Consider the following 14,708-nt stretch of genomic DNA (forward strand, 5'->3'; position numbering starts at 1 on the left):
AGAAAGAGATTTCAGAAGAGTGAGAGGTCACAAGGTCTCATGCCCAACACCACTGATCTTTTATTCTATAACGAGAATCCCAAATTAATGTGCTAAATATTAGAAATAAAGCCAAGATGAATTCTATGAACATTAAATCAATTGAGTATTTAGCTAAAAAATTCTAAATTTTGACTATAATTTTTTAAAGTCTTACTTTATTCAATCATCTGCAGTCTCTATATTTAATACATTAGCAGAATTTATTCTCACACCTACATCCTTGAAGTCTTACTCACTGCAAATACAAGTGGGTTCCTACATCATCAATCACAATGTCAAAAATTCTCCGAAGTTTCATATCTATGCACTATCCACTGCCTTCTGCCATCAAGTGTTTTTATATACCAAATAATATATGCCTAACACAAACAAGAAAACAACATCTATACGATCACTCAAATTCCTGTCAGACTGGAAAAACCACTAGAAGACACACTGGATAAAAATGTAGTTTGTGGGAAACAAAAGTGCATATAAGTCAGCCATTTGGTCCTCTTAGGTATTCTGCCCATAGTGAGTAAGACTTCAGATGCTAGTGGAGTCTGGTCAGTGTCCGCATGTTAGACTTAAGCCACAACTAGGCGATTAAGGGCATCAGTTCCATCTTTTGGGGGAGGTAACCAACCCACCACGGGCCCCCATCGCCCCTGCCCACCATCACTGGATGTGCCAGGAACACAAGGTCCTGATTACTCTGTAATCAGGCCATTTCTCAGGGCTGTGTATGTACTGACCACCCTTGAGACATGAGGTAATTCTTTCTTATGATTGATTTTTAATCATTTGTTATCATTAGAATTTCTGGACAATTAGATTATGAATACATACATACTTTTTACACATGTTAAAATATCCCTGCCCTTAGGATACACAAGAATCTGTTAACATTGCCTCTGCAGAAAGAGGAGAAGACTCTTAAGAGTCCCTAGGACTGCAAGAAGACCAAACCAGTCAATCCTAAAGGAGATCAACCCTGAATATTCATTGGAAGGACTGATGTTGAAGCTGAAACTCCAATACTCTGGCCACGCGATTTGAAGAACTGACTCACTGAAAAAGATCCTGATGCTGGCAAAGAGTGAGGACAGGAGGAGCAGGGGACAACAGAAGATAAGATGGTTAGATGGCATCACCGACTCAACTGACATGAGTCTGAGCAAACTCCAGGAGACGGTGAAGGACACGGAAGCCTTGTGTGCCCAGTCCATGAGGTCACAAAGAGTTGGACACAACCTAGTGACTGAACAACAACTGCAGAAGGAAGCTAGACCATTTGGATTCATGGGGATGGCAAGGAGAATTATCAGAACAAATTTTTGAGTGTTTTGGATTTTGAACGATGTCAATTTTCTATCCTAAATAGTTTGTTCAAGTAAAAAGAAGAATGTAATGGGTGTGAGGTGTCGGTGTGAGTTATGAATTGGAGCTGTGTCTCCCAAAAAGGCATGTTCAAGTCCCACCCCTTGGGACCTGTGCATGCGACTTTATAAACAGGGTCTCTGCAGCAAGAGTGATCACACCAAAATGAAGTCACTGTGGAGCAGGGTAGGCCCGAAACCCACTATAACCGGTTCCTTACCAGAAGAGAGACATCCAGGGAGAACACGTGATGATGGCAGCAGAGACTTACGTCCACAAGCCAAGGGCTGCCAAGGACTGTGGACAACACCAAAAGTAGGCGACGCCTGGAACAGATTCTCCCCAGAACCTTCAGAGGGCAGGCCCTACCACACCGTGACTTCAGACTTCCAGCCTCCAGAACTGTAACTCATTCTGTGGTTTTAAGCCTGTCTGGGGTACCAGGCTACCAGAGTCTCAGAAAACGACACAGTATTGGCATCATGTCAGCCTAAGAACCTACAACTCTGTCTTAAAGATGGTACATGAACTATCTTCAGTGACAAAGTGTTAAGGACGCTCCCAAGAAACGGGAATGCCCGAAAGCCAAAAATAAAGAAACTGAAGACCAGAGCCTGGCAAGAGCATAGCCAGCCCTACGGACGCTCAGGTAACTGGGGAGGTCGACCTCGGATGGGGAAGGTATCAGCCACAAGCACCCACAGAGGACACGGCCAAGGCTGCAGAAGAGGGCGGCCTCCACCTAAGACACACTTTCTCAAATGATGCTCCTCCGAAGAACATAAACTACCCTACTGCTCCATAAGCTACTCGGAGGAAAAGCAAGTTAGGGAAAATTTAAGATCAACACCACAGGAAACCATGACCCGGAAGCATATTCAGAAGCACGTGCCTCTGCAGTGCATTCAGTCAGAATGCTGGTATCTCATGATCACAACAACCTGTTCAGTATTAGACACATGACCGCAAACAGTCGTAACCTACCAGAACAAAGCAAGCTGACTGTTTTGGCTGATTTAAGTTCATACGTAAAAGAAACTAACCTCACCCTGCAGGGAACTAGGAGTGCAAGCTAGAATTCAATGTTTAACACATTACAGACTACCAGAAAACTATGCAGCGCCAGGAAAAGATCTGTCTAGGATAAGATCTAAATCACTGAAAAAAAGTTATTAAAAAATAAAGATATCTAATTTCTAATCCAATCCTGAGAATATAAAGAAATACTATGTTGTTAAAAAAAAATTAACATGATACAGTATTATTAACTATAGTACAGATTTTGTTCAAATTTCAGAAAATTTTATGTTAGTGTCCATTATTTGTTTTCATACTTTATTCAAGATTCCACATTGTATATAGCTGCACTGAGCAGCTTCAGCTGCATGCAACCAATTCTGATAAATTCTTTCCATTTTTATTCTGCTACAAATATTTTCTAATTTTCCTTCTTTTAGCTTCTTAGCTACACCCATCATTTGAAAGTGGACATTTAGTTTCCAAATACATGGGGCTTTAAAAGTGTCATTGAAATTGAGTTCTCATTCTGATATTAATTTTTCATTTAAATGCTTTCTTCTCTGCAATCACCCTCTGTGTTTTTCAGTCTTTTAACTCTACTGAGGCTTTCAATGGCTAAGTCAAAGATCTCTCATAGTAAATGTCACACTGCTCTTGAAGTATGTGCTGCCGTCAGTCACTAAGTTGCGTCCAACTTTGCAACCCCATGAACTGCAGCACACCAGGCTTCCCTGTTCTTCACGGTCTCCCAGGGCTTGCTCAAATTCACACCCATTGTGTCAAGGATGCCATCCAACCATCCCATTCTCTGAAAATACGTGGGTTATTTTCAAACATCTTTTGATATTGATTTCCAATAGAATTCCACCATGATAAGAGAACAGACTATGATTTCAATACCTTTAGACCATGACATTTCTGCACCTCACTGTATGTCCCCCGATATGTTCCCGTGACTCCTGGTTTACAATCTATGGTAACTCGAATACAATTTGTATCCTGCTGTCGTGTGAAAAATAAATCAAAATGTCTTAAACTACAAAATAACTTTGATTTGTGTGATGACAGTAATAAAGAACTGAAATTCTCACATTATTTTATCAACAATACTCTTACTATTAAGGCTTTAGACAAGTATATGAACAAAAAATTGTAATTTTCTAAGTGCATGTAACACAGCAAATAAGAAATGCTGGCTCACTTAACTTCCAGCTCTCTTGCATTCAGGAAGGTTACCTTATGATCTGTGAGGGTGTTCTGCTAAGATTTTTGTGCTCGCTGGAGGTTTTCTGAGACTGTGACGCAGCAGAATGACTGGAGAATGCATGCTGTCTCACTCCCGAAGGGTGCTGGAGGCGAGGAGGTAGAGCTGACGGGGCTTTTATTGGCTTGTTTGAGTTCTTTGGCCCTCTGTAATCCATGTCTATGACACGAAGCCAAAAATACTTCGTAACTCTCCTCCTATTGTCAACAACTCCAAGTACCATCCCCTCCCCCAAAGGAAGACTAACTTGATGAGCTCCTACCAGAATGGAAATTCTGTCCCGAAGGAGGTTTTTTCATCTTCTTCCCTGACACTGTGTTCCAGCTTTCTGAGGGAGGTGGTTTGAGGTTCTTCGGTGAGTATCTTTAAAGAGAAGAAAAAGACTTGAAGTAACCCGAAGTACTCTACTGAGACTGGGCATTAAGTAGTCTACATAAATCTTTTATGTTCAATTTACCTAAGAATCTCCAGTCTTAGTTCGTATAGTAAAAACACACTATAAAGTACAAAGCATTCAGCAATCCACATGTAATTACAATCAAATGACAAAGGTCAAAAACATATTTTCTAACCTAAAAGAACAGAAGATTGAGGGGTCTTAATCACAATCTAAGCAAAAGATTAGAGAAGGAAGGAAAGAAAACCATTCTGTGAGGTGTGATGACAGTACTGTAGCTAAGGATGGGGAACGGAGAAGCCTTTACTGTGTCAGAGACGCACACAGACACACAAGCATCTATGAGCAATGGTGTGACGTCTGGGATTTACTCTCGAATATTCCAATTCCGTTCCTTTCTTCTGCTTTAAGGGGTTAGGGAGAAGAGATCAGAAAAGATGCCCAACCTGCTGTTAGCTATGAAACTAGGGTGACTGTTATCTTGGGGTTCACTTGACTACCCTCCTCAGTTGTGTATGTTTGAAATTCTCCATGGTAAAGTCTAGATGGAGCTTACTACCTTTCCATCAAATAAAGGCTGCAGCAGCTGAAACAGAAGTTGTTTTAAAGTAACACTGTATCATAGCAAGTGTTTCACTCCACCAGCTAATCATTTACTGAAAACTACGCAAGGGAGCAATGAATGAAATCAGAAATGAATACTGTCCCTGTCCTCCAAAGCTTCAGTTACAATAGACTTAGTTTTCCAAACTGCGTTAGTGAAAAATGGCACATTTTAAACAGTAAGCAATGAAATAAATATCTTTTATTTAAAATACCTTAACACATAAACACTTAATTTGAACACAAACTGTTTTTCTAAGAGATCTAAAAAACCATATTTCTGTATACACCCGCAACACATTTAACTGAATTCGCAAATACACAGGGACATTTAGAAATGCTCATGATTACATCAGGCTAAGTGGAAGAGAAAGTGAATTAACACCTTAGCTGCAAACAGTACGTACTTCTTTCCAAGTTCTTCGACCAAAACTGGCCCATTCTCAGAGTGAACCCCTTGAAAGTCTGCATGAGAAAATTTTCCATTGTGATCCAACCTAACCTGTTGAACAAATTTGCAAAGAAAAATCAATCACCTGATGCTTTAGCATCAATGATTCATTTTTAAACTGCCATTTCATTTTCAACTAAAGCGTAGAGGAACACACATAGTTAAAAACAAAACTAGGTTCAAAAGAGTACACCATAATGCCTCTGATCTCCCAGACCTGTGCATCTCTTTCCAAAATACTTTCCTTTGCTTACTTTTCCCTTTTTTTTCTACACTGTCAAGGTTCTGAAGGCAGGGCTGTGGCACCACACACAAACCAGGATTCCAGGTCCCACTTTTCTACTCAGCAGCAACATGACCTCGGGCAAGTAACTTATCTTGTGCTTCACTGTGCTCATATGCAAGACGGGGCTAATTATAGTCTCGACATCACAGGCACCACGGAGGTGCAATGAGGTACACATGATACATATAAAGGACACCAGTCTGCACACAGCAACCGCTCAACAAAGGGGAGCACCTGTTATGAAAATTACATTATCTTCTCACTTTTCCAATATTTGAAACATTGTAATATGTAAATGTGACCTTTTTGCTCCCTAAAAATAGATGCATCGTCTCTTCTCTAACACACAGCTGGTTATTACACAACAGCACAACTCGACAGGAGTCAGCCTTTTGCTTTCCTTCTGTCAGAGGGCACCCCCAACCCTGCTCTAGCAGCCGGATGGACACAGCCCTGCTCAAAGCCACCTCCTCCCGTTATCAGCACCACTGGCCCTCGGCATCCGCAGGGGGACGGGTCCAGAACTCGAGAACACCAGAACCCCTGAATGGGTACTAAAATGGCGCCGAACAGTCACCCTCCCCAGCCAGAGGCGGAAGGACAGCAGCCGCCCGTTCCAAGGCCTCAAGCTGAGGCTTCATTCTTTGGTCACAGCAGGATACTGCTTCCCTCTACTCAAGAGTTTAACAATAAAAAAGATTTTCTGAAGCTAATTTTTATTTCAAATTGAAACTACATTTACATGCTTGAGTAAACGAAAGTCATCTTTGAGTCAGAGACCATGGTGGCTCAGACGGTAAAGAGTCCACCTGCCAATGCAGGAGACCTGAGTTTGATCCCTGGGTCGGGAAGGTCCCCTGGAGGAGGAAATGGCAGCCCACTCCAGTATTCCTGCCTGGAGAACCCCATGGACAGAGGAGCCTGGCGGGCTACAGTCAGTCCATGGGGTTGCAAAGAGTCAGACACAACTGAATGACTAACACTTTCACTTGCACACTTACCATAAAATTTGACAGAATAAAGTTTTAATTAAATGGGATAAATGGGATTTAATTTATGGGATAAAATTTTAATTAAATTTTATCCAAGTGAAACAGTCAAGTAGTAGAAAAGGAAAATACTCTAAAAAGGAAAAAATTAAAACAAGTACCTGCTTTACCTTCTGCTTTATCAAGAGCATCTACTTTACCAAAGAAACCAAAACCTCTGCCAAGTTCCCCAAATCACCATAGTAAGAGACTCCAAGATTCGGCTCTGTGCTTGGAGCACGTTTCTGACAACCCTCAAAGAGTCACATCCTCTTCCTCGACTTTAAAACACCATCGAATCAGCAGACTACTGAAAAGTCCTTCAGGTAAAGTCTGTCACTGACACCCAGAAACAATTCTGGTCCCCCAGACACCTTTCACAAAACACTTTATCATGAAGGAATGACTATTTCCTCCACAAGTCAAGAAGAAATGTCTGTCAATGGCTATTTCAAACTAGTTTTTAAAAGGTAACACTTTTTGATGAGAACCATTTGATGACAATTATCTTCCAAGTAACAGTATTTTTGGTGTATGGGGGCTGTTTTTGTTTTAGAGTGAGTCACATTTTTTCACAGAAGTGTCTCCAGCCTTGGCATTAGTAACACTGTGGACAGATGAGTTCTTGCTGTGTGTGTGCTGGGGGGCGGGGGGTGGGGGGGAAGGGGGGTGTCCTGTGTATTCTAGACGTCTGGCACCATGCCTGGCCTCACTGCACTCATACCTACCCACTAGGTATCAGTAGTACCTTCCCAGGTGTAATGACCAAAAGTGTCTGCAGACACTGCGAGAGGGGAGGCAGGGGTGCAGTATCACTCCATGTAAGAAACGCTGACATAACTCAACTTTCCCCTTTAACAGTCAGCTGCAGTTAAGCCCAGAGCAGTAGCTTATTCAAAGTAAAAGGCAAAACTTCCCTAACTGTTCCCTTTCTTTTCTCAATCCAACAAAAGAACTTCGTGTTGTATCAAAATTTCTCAGGATGACTTTCATAAACCAAACTGACCTGTAGTGTCAAGTCTGAATCAATTTCAGTACATTATCTGCCAACTATAACAAAAATATCTAAAAATCTAAAATGTTACTGTTACGGCTTTGAAGTATGCTGCTAAGTTGCTTCAGTTGTGTCCAACTCTTTGCAACTCCATGGACTGTGGCTCTCCAGGCCCCTCTGCCCATGGGATTCTCCAGGCAAGAACACTGGAGTGGGTTGCCAAGCCCTTGTCCAGGGGATCTTCCCAACCCAAGGATCGAACCCAGGTCTCTTAGGTCCCCTGTACTGGCAGGCGGGTTCTACCACCAGCGCCACCCAGGAAGCCCAGCTATAATGAAAATATCTAAAAATCTAAAATGTTACTGCTACATCTTTGCAGCAAGTACTATCAGAGACTGAACTGCTTTAAAGATCATGTGGAGGGTCGCACAGTTTTAGATATACATGACTTTGGTAATGTATTCAAAAGCTAAATATGTTTAACTATTAAAATGTAAACATGATAAAATATATTCTGAAATCTCAAATTAACAACACATCCAAACTTAGCTGTTTTTTAGTTCCTATTAGAATTTAGTTCCTATTACAAGAAAAGATTTCAAGTAAAATCTTTTCTTCCTCTACATAATCACTTACCTGGCATTTATCTCCAACTTCATACTGTAAGCCAGCAGCAATGGAATAATCATGCTTTTGTTGAGCTGTAAAGAATATCAGCATAATATCAAGTTGATGCAATCATTTTCAAGGGCCTCAAAGCAAATTTCTGGAAAATATAGATTTTTTTTTTTTAAACTCACCTTGTTTAGACTTTAGCCAAATTTCATATTCCACATTTCTATAGACTGCTGGACTGAGTGACTTAAGAACCTTTCTAGACAAAGGAAGGCTAGGAGAGTTTCCACTGCTTTTCGGGTGCTAAGTAAACAAAGCCAAGAAGCCCAATCAACACAGAAATGCTTTTAAAATGTGTCTGAGATATGTATAAGAGAAAAATCAAAAGAAGAAAGCTTTAAAAATTAGGAAGTCACCAAAAAAATGTCTTATGAGATGATCCTGACTCTACTGAAAATGTACCAGAAAAGACAAAAAAAATTAAGGCTATAAACTTGTAGGTTTTCTTATATTGAAGAAATAGTTAAAAAGCATTAAATAAAAATACCTGATCACCGGACAAAGTTTTAAATCCATTCACATCATTAACAGTGGTAGGTTTACTCCTACAAAGGAAGAAATACATATATCATCAGGAGTACAAAAATGTTCACACACAATCACTTACTCTAACCTCACAGAAAAATCTCAGAGTTATAGTCCACAAAGTCAAAACTATATTCCAAGGAGCTCAAACAAACTGAAGTATGCATATGTATATGTAAACACATATGCAATGTACATGCATGTGTCTATGCATATAAGTCAAAGATTTTTTTTTTTAAGTTTACCAGTTTATTGCTACCAACCCATCTCTTCCACCTTCCTCATGCATGCATGCTCAATCATATAACCCCAAGGACTGCAGCCTACCAGACTCCTCTGTCCATGGACTTTTCCAGGCAAGAATACTGGAGTGGGTTGCCATTTCCTTCTCCAGTCAAAGATTTTTATCAGTAATTCGTACTGACTTAATCAACAAGAAGAGAAAAACAGAAATAAACTGTGAAATGTGGGATGATAGAGTAACTGAGTTTATAAGAACATTTAACATAAAAACTTCCTTTCAAAAATATATCAATAGGTATGTGTGTATGTAAGTGTGTGCACTCAGTCGTGTCCAACTCTTTGTGATCCCATGGACTTGTGACAGTGTTCTTGGGGACTCTCTGGAGTTCCATCAAGGAAGTCAAGGCTCCTTTCGTGTTTGATGTGGAACACAGAATTGCTCTGCATGCAGCTTGCTAGACTACTCTCTGTCCATGGGATTTCCAGGCAAGAATACAGGGCTGGGTTGCCAGTTCCTTCTCCAGAGGACCTTTCAGACCCAGGGATCGAACCTGCATCTCTTGTGTCTCCTGCACTGGCAGGTGGGTTCTTTACCTGTTGAGCCACCAGGAAAGTCCATCAACAGATGAGGCTCCATTAAACAAAATACTCCACTACAAGATATACAGTCCGGTGAAAGTAGATACAAGCTAAATAAGTAGTCAGTAATCAGTAATGCTGGTAAGTGCTTTGGGGGAAAAAAAGGTAGAAAAACTACAGTGTTGAGGCCTAGCTCAAATAATAAAAAATGGGATAAAGAAAAATATCTTTTTGAATAAAGAATTTAAAGTGACGAGAGAGCAAACCGTATGGCTGTTCAGTACTGCAGGCGGATGGGAAGCAAGTGCAAAGACCCTGGGGCAGCCAAGAGGCTGGTGAGGCTGGACAGAGTAAGGGCAGCTGACTGGGTGGTAAGGTGAGAAGCTACCTGCATTCTTCTGTCATACAATTCCTCCTCCTTAACAAATCAATCTCTAGTCCTTAGGAGTCACAACCCTAAATGCAGCAATATTTAAGAGACTCCAACTATCTAGAGCCTGGATTAAAAAAGCACCCTAATTTCTAATACTTCCAGATTCATCAATACGAATGTGAAAAGAATCCAGGCACAGAAATACAGTGACATCCTTGCTTTCTCCTCATTACCATACCATGCCTATCTATCTTGCCATGATTACGGAGCAGTCTCCCCTAAATGAACCTTAGTCTTCCCTAAGCCAGACATGACACTAGTAAAGGAAACCTTAATAACGCAACAAAAAATTAATCAGAAAGGTTTCCATGGTCCCAGGGCTACAGTAATGCAGTATAAAAAGGAAAACTGATCATGACAATGTACACACCATCCCTGGTAAACTTCTACAAGCTTACTAGCCTCTATCCACACTTCACCTGCCAGGTGCCATCCCAGACCCAGTTCTGCTAAAGCCATCAGCAGCACCAACCACAGGGCATGTGCTGAAGTCCCCCCACATCAACTCATGGTGAGAAGTGAAACAAGCGAGTCATTCATTCTCCAGCCCAACTTCCCGTATGTTCCATAACATGCCTTCATCATACTGGGCACCTGCAGAAAACCATGGAGCACAATTTCCATCTGTGCAAAGTCAATCAATTCTAGGATTAATTTACAATGGTAGACCCAGATTTTAATCTGACTCATTTCTTTCTTAAGTAGAAATAGTAGTCAATCAAACTTTCAATCAGGATCAACCATTTAATTTAAGAAATGCCTGGAATCACAGATACAAGGAGATATATTTTGTAAGTCTTTAATAAAGAATTAGATATCCTGAGGCTTAATTTCATCTTCCTCTAGTTTCACAGTATGTAACATCACAGGATACTTTCATACTCTCATACAAAAATAATAATACAACTTTCAGCTTCACTGAGGATGAAATCAGTTGGTTCTTAGAACATACAAAGTACATTCCTTAATATCACTGATAAAAACTCATACACATTGGACACTATACCTAGGAACTGGGCTGTGCATTGTACATGTACATCTCATTTAATTCTTATACATTATCTACTTTAAAGAAATACTGACATATCCTCATTTATATCTAAGGGATTGAGGCTTTAAGCAACTTGTCCTAAGTTCAGTTAGTTGGCAGGAACCCAGGAGTGAAACCAGGTCAGAATGTCCACAACCCAAGCTCTTAGCCATTACCCTGTATGTCTTAAGTGGAAAAGAAAAATAAGTTTCAGACTCTAAGTTAAAAGGTGTTTATTCACACCATAAACAAAGATAAATAAATAACATTACTATCCAGAGCTGTTCACATATACTTATATTCCAACTTGTGATTTGTATTATATAAAAAGAAGAGGAGGCATTATCTAAGAAAGAAAACAATAAAAGAAAGTCAAGGAAATCCAAATGGCCATTTTTCATCACTGGTTACTTAAGCAATTGACAGCCTAACCTGAAAACTTTAGAATATTCATACATAAGAACTGAAAGTCGCTTAGTTGTGTCCAACTCTTGGCGACCCTGCAATTCTCTAGGCCAGAATACTGGAGTGGGTAGCCTTTCCCTTTTCCAGGGGATCTTCCCGACCCACGGATCAAACCCAGGTCTCCCACATTGCAGGCAGATTCTTTACCAACTGAGCTATGAGGGAAGCCCCCCCATACACACACATAGGTAGAACCAAATCTACTTCAGAGATATACGCATCATGATTGCACAGAAACAGATGCTTAGCAAAAACAAAGTTAAACAAACAAAAAATCAAATTCCGAAAGAAACAGTCCCATAATAGAAATGAGGTAATAGTAGTGGCAGGAAAAAAGAAACTTCTACTGCAGATTGCTGGACTTTAGAAATACCATTAATACCTCACTAAGTGAGGCAACTCCATACAAAAACGTTCACTGCACTGTTTCCTTGTAGGGCACTACAAGGTACTTTAGGACAAAGTCACTCTTACTTGCAACTGTCATCCTCGGAATCTGATATTTCACTGTTCTCTTCATCCGCTACTTCAGAGCTCTCCAGGCCCATCAAGATCTTACTGACGTCAGTTTTAAACACCTTCTCGTATAGCAATTCATAAAGCAGAGCTGCAGTTAACAAGAAAGAGATGTTACACAGCGTTAATTTTACGTTCTAACATAAAACCAAGACACCCAGGCTTCTAAAACCTTAACTAAATACCTTGTAACACCTTATGACCAATAACACAATTTAATCAGAAAATTACCTAGAGAGCAGCTAGACTTGTCTTTGCAGTTAGTTAGTTCAAAATTATCGCTGCCTGTTGTCTGGATGATACTGAGGGAGATACAGATGGTGAGAAAGGGGGTCTCTTAGGGGCTCATTTGAGGGGTAGACACCACTGTGATGAATTCTTAGTGTACTTGTTTTGATAAGGTTTCCTAATTAAAACAAATGGGAGTCCTGAACTCCATGCAGAGGTTCTGAGCATTTGGCAACATATTTCTATGTTTTCTGGAGTGTGGGTCTGTTTTTGTTTTCCTCTTTCTGTAAAGCAGAAACGTTGTCTCAATATGCTTCCCTGGTTGCTGAGAATACATTTTACAAAGGTTTCTTTTTAGTCCATTATGAAAAGGCATCTTCTTTCTAGCAAACTTAGTGTTCCCTAAGTTTTCCATGCAAGCCTCTTCAGGCTGGGTAGGTTGTGTGACCGCTCCAGTTGTTTCCTCCTGTGTGCGGTTGGAATGAGGGCACTTTGCTGTGCCAGGATGAAATATGAAAGCAGTATGCAGAGGCTGAGCAGAGCGTGCGCCATAGCTGGTCACTGCTCACTGTGTGTGTTTAATTTTATCAGCCTTGGCTCACAGCTGTGATACCTTTTTGTATTACTGTTAGCTTTAAATATGTCAATACATTAAATGCAAGTAATATAAAATTGTAAATTGATCTGTTTTGAGATGTGAAGTTTGGATGTCTGCATCCTGGGCTATGTTCTCTGCCTCTCCCAGTCAATCAAAAGCTGGACATTCCAGCTTTGAAAAGGCAGGCATCATGTGCTGTCTTCACTGGTCCCCCTTAGCTAGAGAACAGGGGGAAAAGGCTGTCATATGCCCAGCACAGTGCTTCGTATGAGTCACATGCACTTTGTCAGAACAGATGATAAAGCAGATAAAGAAGGGAGGAAGGCACTGCCACGGCACTAATTCTCAACTGGGAGAGATGGAGAGGTTTTATCCTCCCAGGGAACACCTGGCGAAGTCTGGAGACATCTGTGGTTGTCACACGGGAGAGAGAGAGCTCTACTGGCATGGCAGAAGGTCAGGCACTTAGTTGTGTCCAGCTCTGCGACTTCGCAGACGCCCCTTCCATGGAATTCTCTAGGCAAGAATACTGCAGTGTGTTACTATTCCCTTCTCTAAGGGATCTTCCTGATCCAGGAATCAAACCCAGGTCTCCAGCATTGCAGGCAGATTCTTTACCATCTGAGCCACCAGGGAAGCCCCACTATGGGCATAATAGATGCTAAACTTTCTACAATGCGCACAACCACCCCCAAAACAATGAAGTATGTGCCCTAAGTATTAATAGTGCCAAGGTCAAGAAACCCTGGTCAAGTGACAAATACAATCAAATACTGATTTCCTAAATCATTTGGATTTTCAAGCTATGCACTAAAAGCTTTAAAAACATACAAATCTTTATTAACGATATTAATTACCACAGGAAAATATAACTTCGTATTTACAAGCCAAACTCTAATCTACTAGCACCTTTTTTCTATTGAAACAAGTTTTTACTAGAGTATTAAGATTTTTGGTAACCTAAATATATTTTTAGGTTGTCAGAAATGTATTTTTACGCAACAAAACAGGGTATATCTGCCCTGAGTTGTTTGCTCAAGACCACAAAGCTTAGGAAGAAAATGTCTAAACCAACACGAGGGTGATACTTACACTGACACACAGCAGAGCTCTCTTTATACTTTATGGGGTAGACAATGTCATAATGATTTCCATTTGAAAAACACAGCAACACCTGAAAGGGGAAAACAGAATTCATCTTCCAGCCCTTCACATACAACATTTACACAGCTACTTACACCTTTAATATCTCTGAGTTACCAGTAAATAAATTTCCCAGTAGAATGTTTTAGAAGTAACCTAAAGCTGTAATGTGGTCATGATACATCCATATGTTGAAATGTTACAAAGCCAATGAATCAGAAATTTCTAATGACTTGGGGAAACGCTTACTGCATCACAAAAATCACACACAATCTGTAAGAACAAATGATTTCAACTATTGAAACAGAAGGGTTAGAAGACTGTAAGAAAATATTCTAAAACTTTAATAATGCTTACCCCTAAGGAGCAGAATCAAAAGTACATTTTTTTTTCTGCTTTACAGCTTCATGTACCTTCTAAATAATCGATCACTTATGCAAAGAGCAACACACATTGACTTTGCTTAGACTACATCATATTTCAAAAATTACACTGTAAAGGCCAGATCCAGAGCCAGGCACCTCGGATACCCACAAGTCCTTACAAAGGCATATTTACCCCGGTTCCTTCCCCCTGACACCATAAACGTGGTGACGAGACACTTCAACTTGGCCTGGATTACCCAATGCAGATGATGAAAACAAAACTCTCTAGTAATGAATCATGGTGCTTTTTTCCCCCGCTTTCTAGGCTTTACATCATTTTTCAGTTGTTTCTGCTTTGTGACTTAGCCAGTAAACTACCTCTGTAATGTAATGGGAAATATATCACAGTTAAGTATTTCTGGATGCAACAGTGGAACCTATTTTCACAAGTTATTTTTCTATCT

At 40.4% G+C, this 14,708-nt stretch overlaps 1 protein-coding gene across 1 annotated transcript in view; it reads right to left on the reverse strand.

The window, feature by feature from the left end:
* OTUD4 (OTU deubiquitinase 4) overlaps positions 1 to 14,708 on the reverse strand; it is a 41,549-nt gene that overhangs the window by 13,820 nt on the left and 13,021 nt on the right. The window contains exons 6-13 of the mRNA XM_061142425.1: positions 13,829 to 13,910; positions 11,869 to 12,001; positions 8,607 to 8,664; positions 8,245 to 8,362; positions 8,081 to 8,145; positions 5,093 to 5,187; positions 3,948 to 4,048; positions 3,658 to 3,844 (exon numbers count right to left, since the gene is read on the reverse strand). Of these exons, the coding sequence (XP_060998408.1) occupies positions 3,658 to 3,844; positions 3,948 to 4,048; positions 5,093 to 5,187; positions 8,081 to 8,145; positions 8,245 to 8,362; positions 8,607 to 8,664; positions 11,869 to 12,001; positions 13,829 to 13,910 (839 nt within the window). The remainder of the gene's footprint in view (positions 1 to 3,657; positions 3,845 to 3,947; positions 4,049 to 5,092; positions 5,188 to 8,080; positions 8,146 to 8,244; positions 8,363 to 8,606; positions 8,665 to 11,868; positions 12,002 to 13,828; positions 13,911 to 14,708) is intronic.

The sequence above is a fragment of the Dama dama genome, chromosome 5 (genome assembly GCF_033118175.1).
Source record: "Dama dama isolate Ldn47 chromosome 5, ASM3311817v1, whole genome shotgun sequence".
Classification (NCBI taxonomy): Eukaryota; Metazoa; Chordata; class Mammalia; order Artiodactyla; family Cervidae; genus Dama; species Dama dama.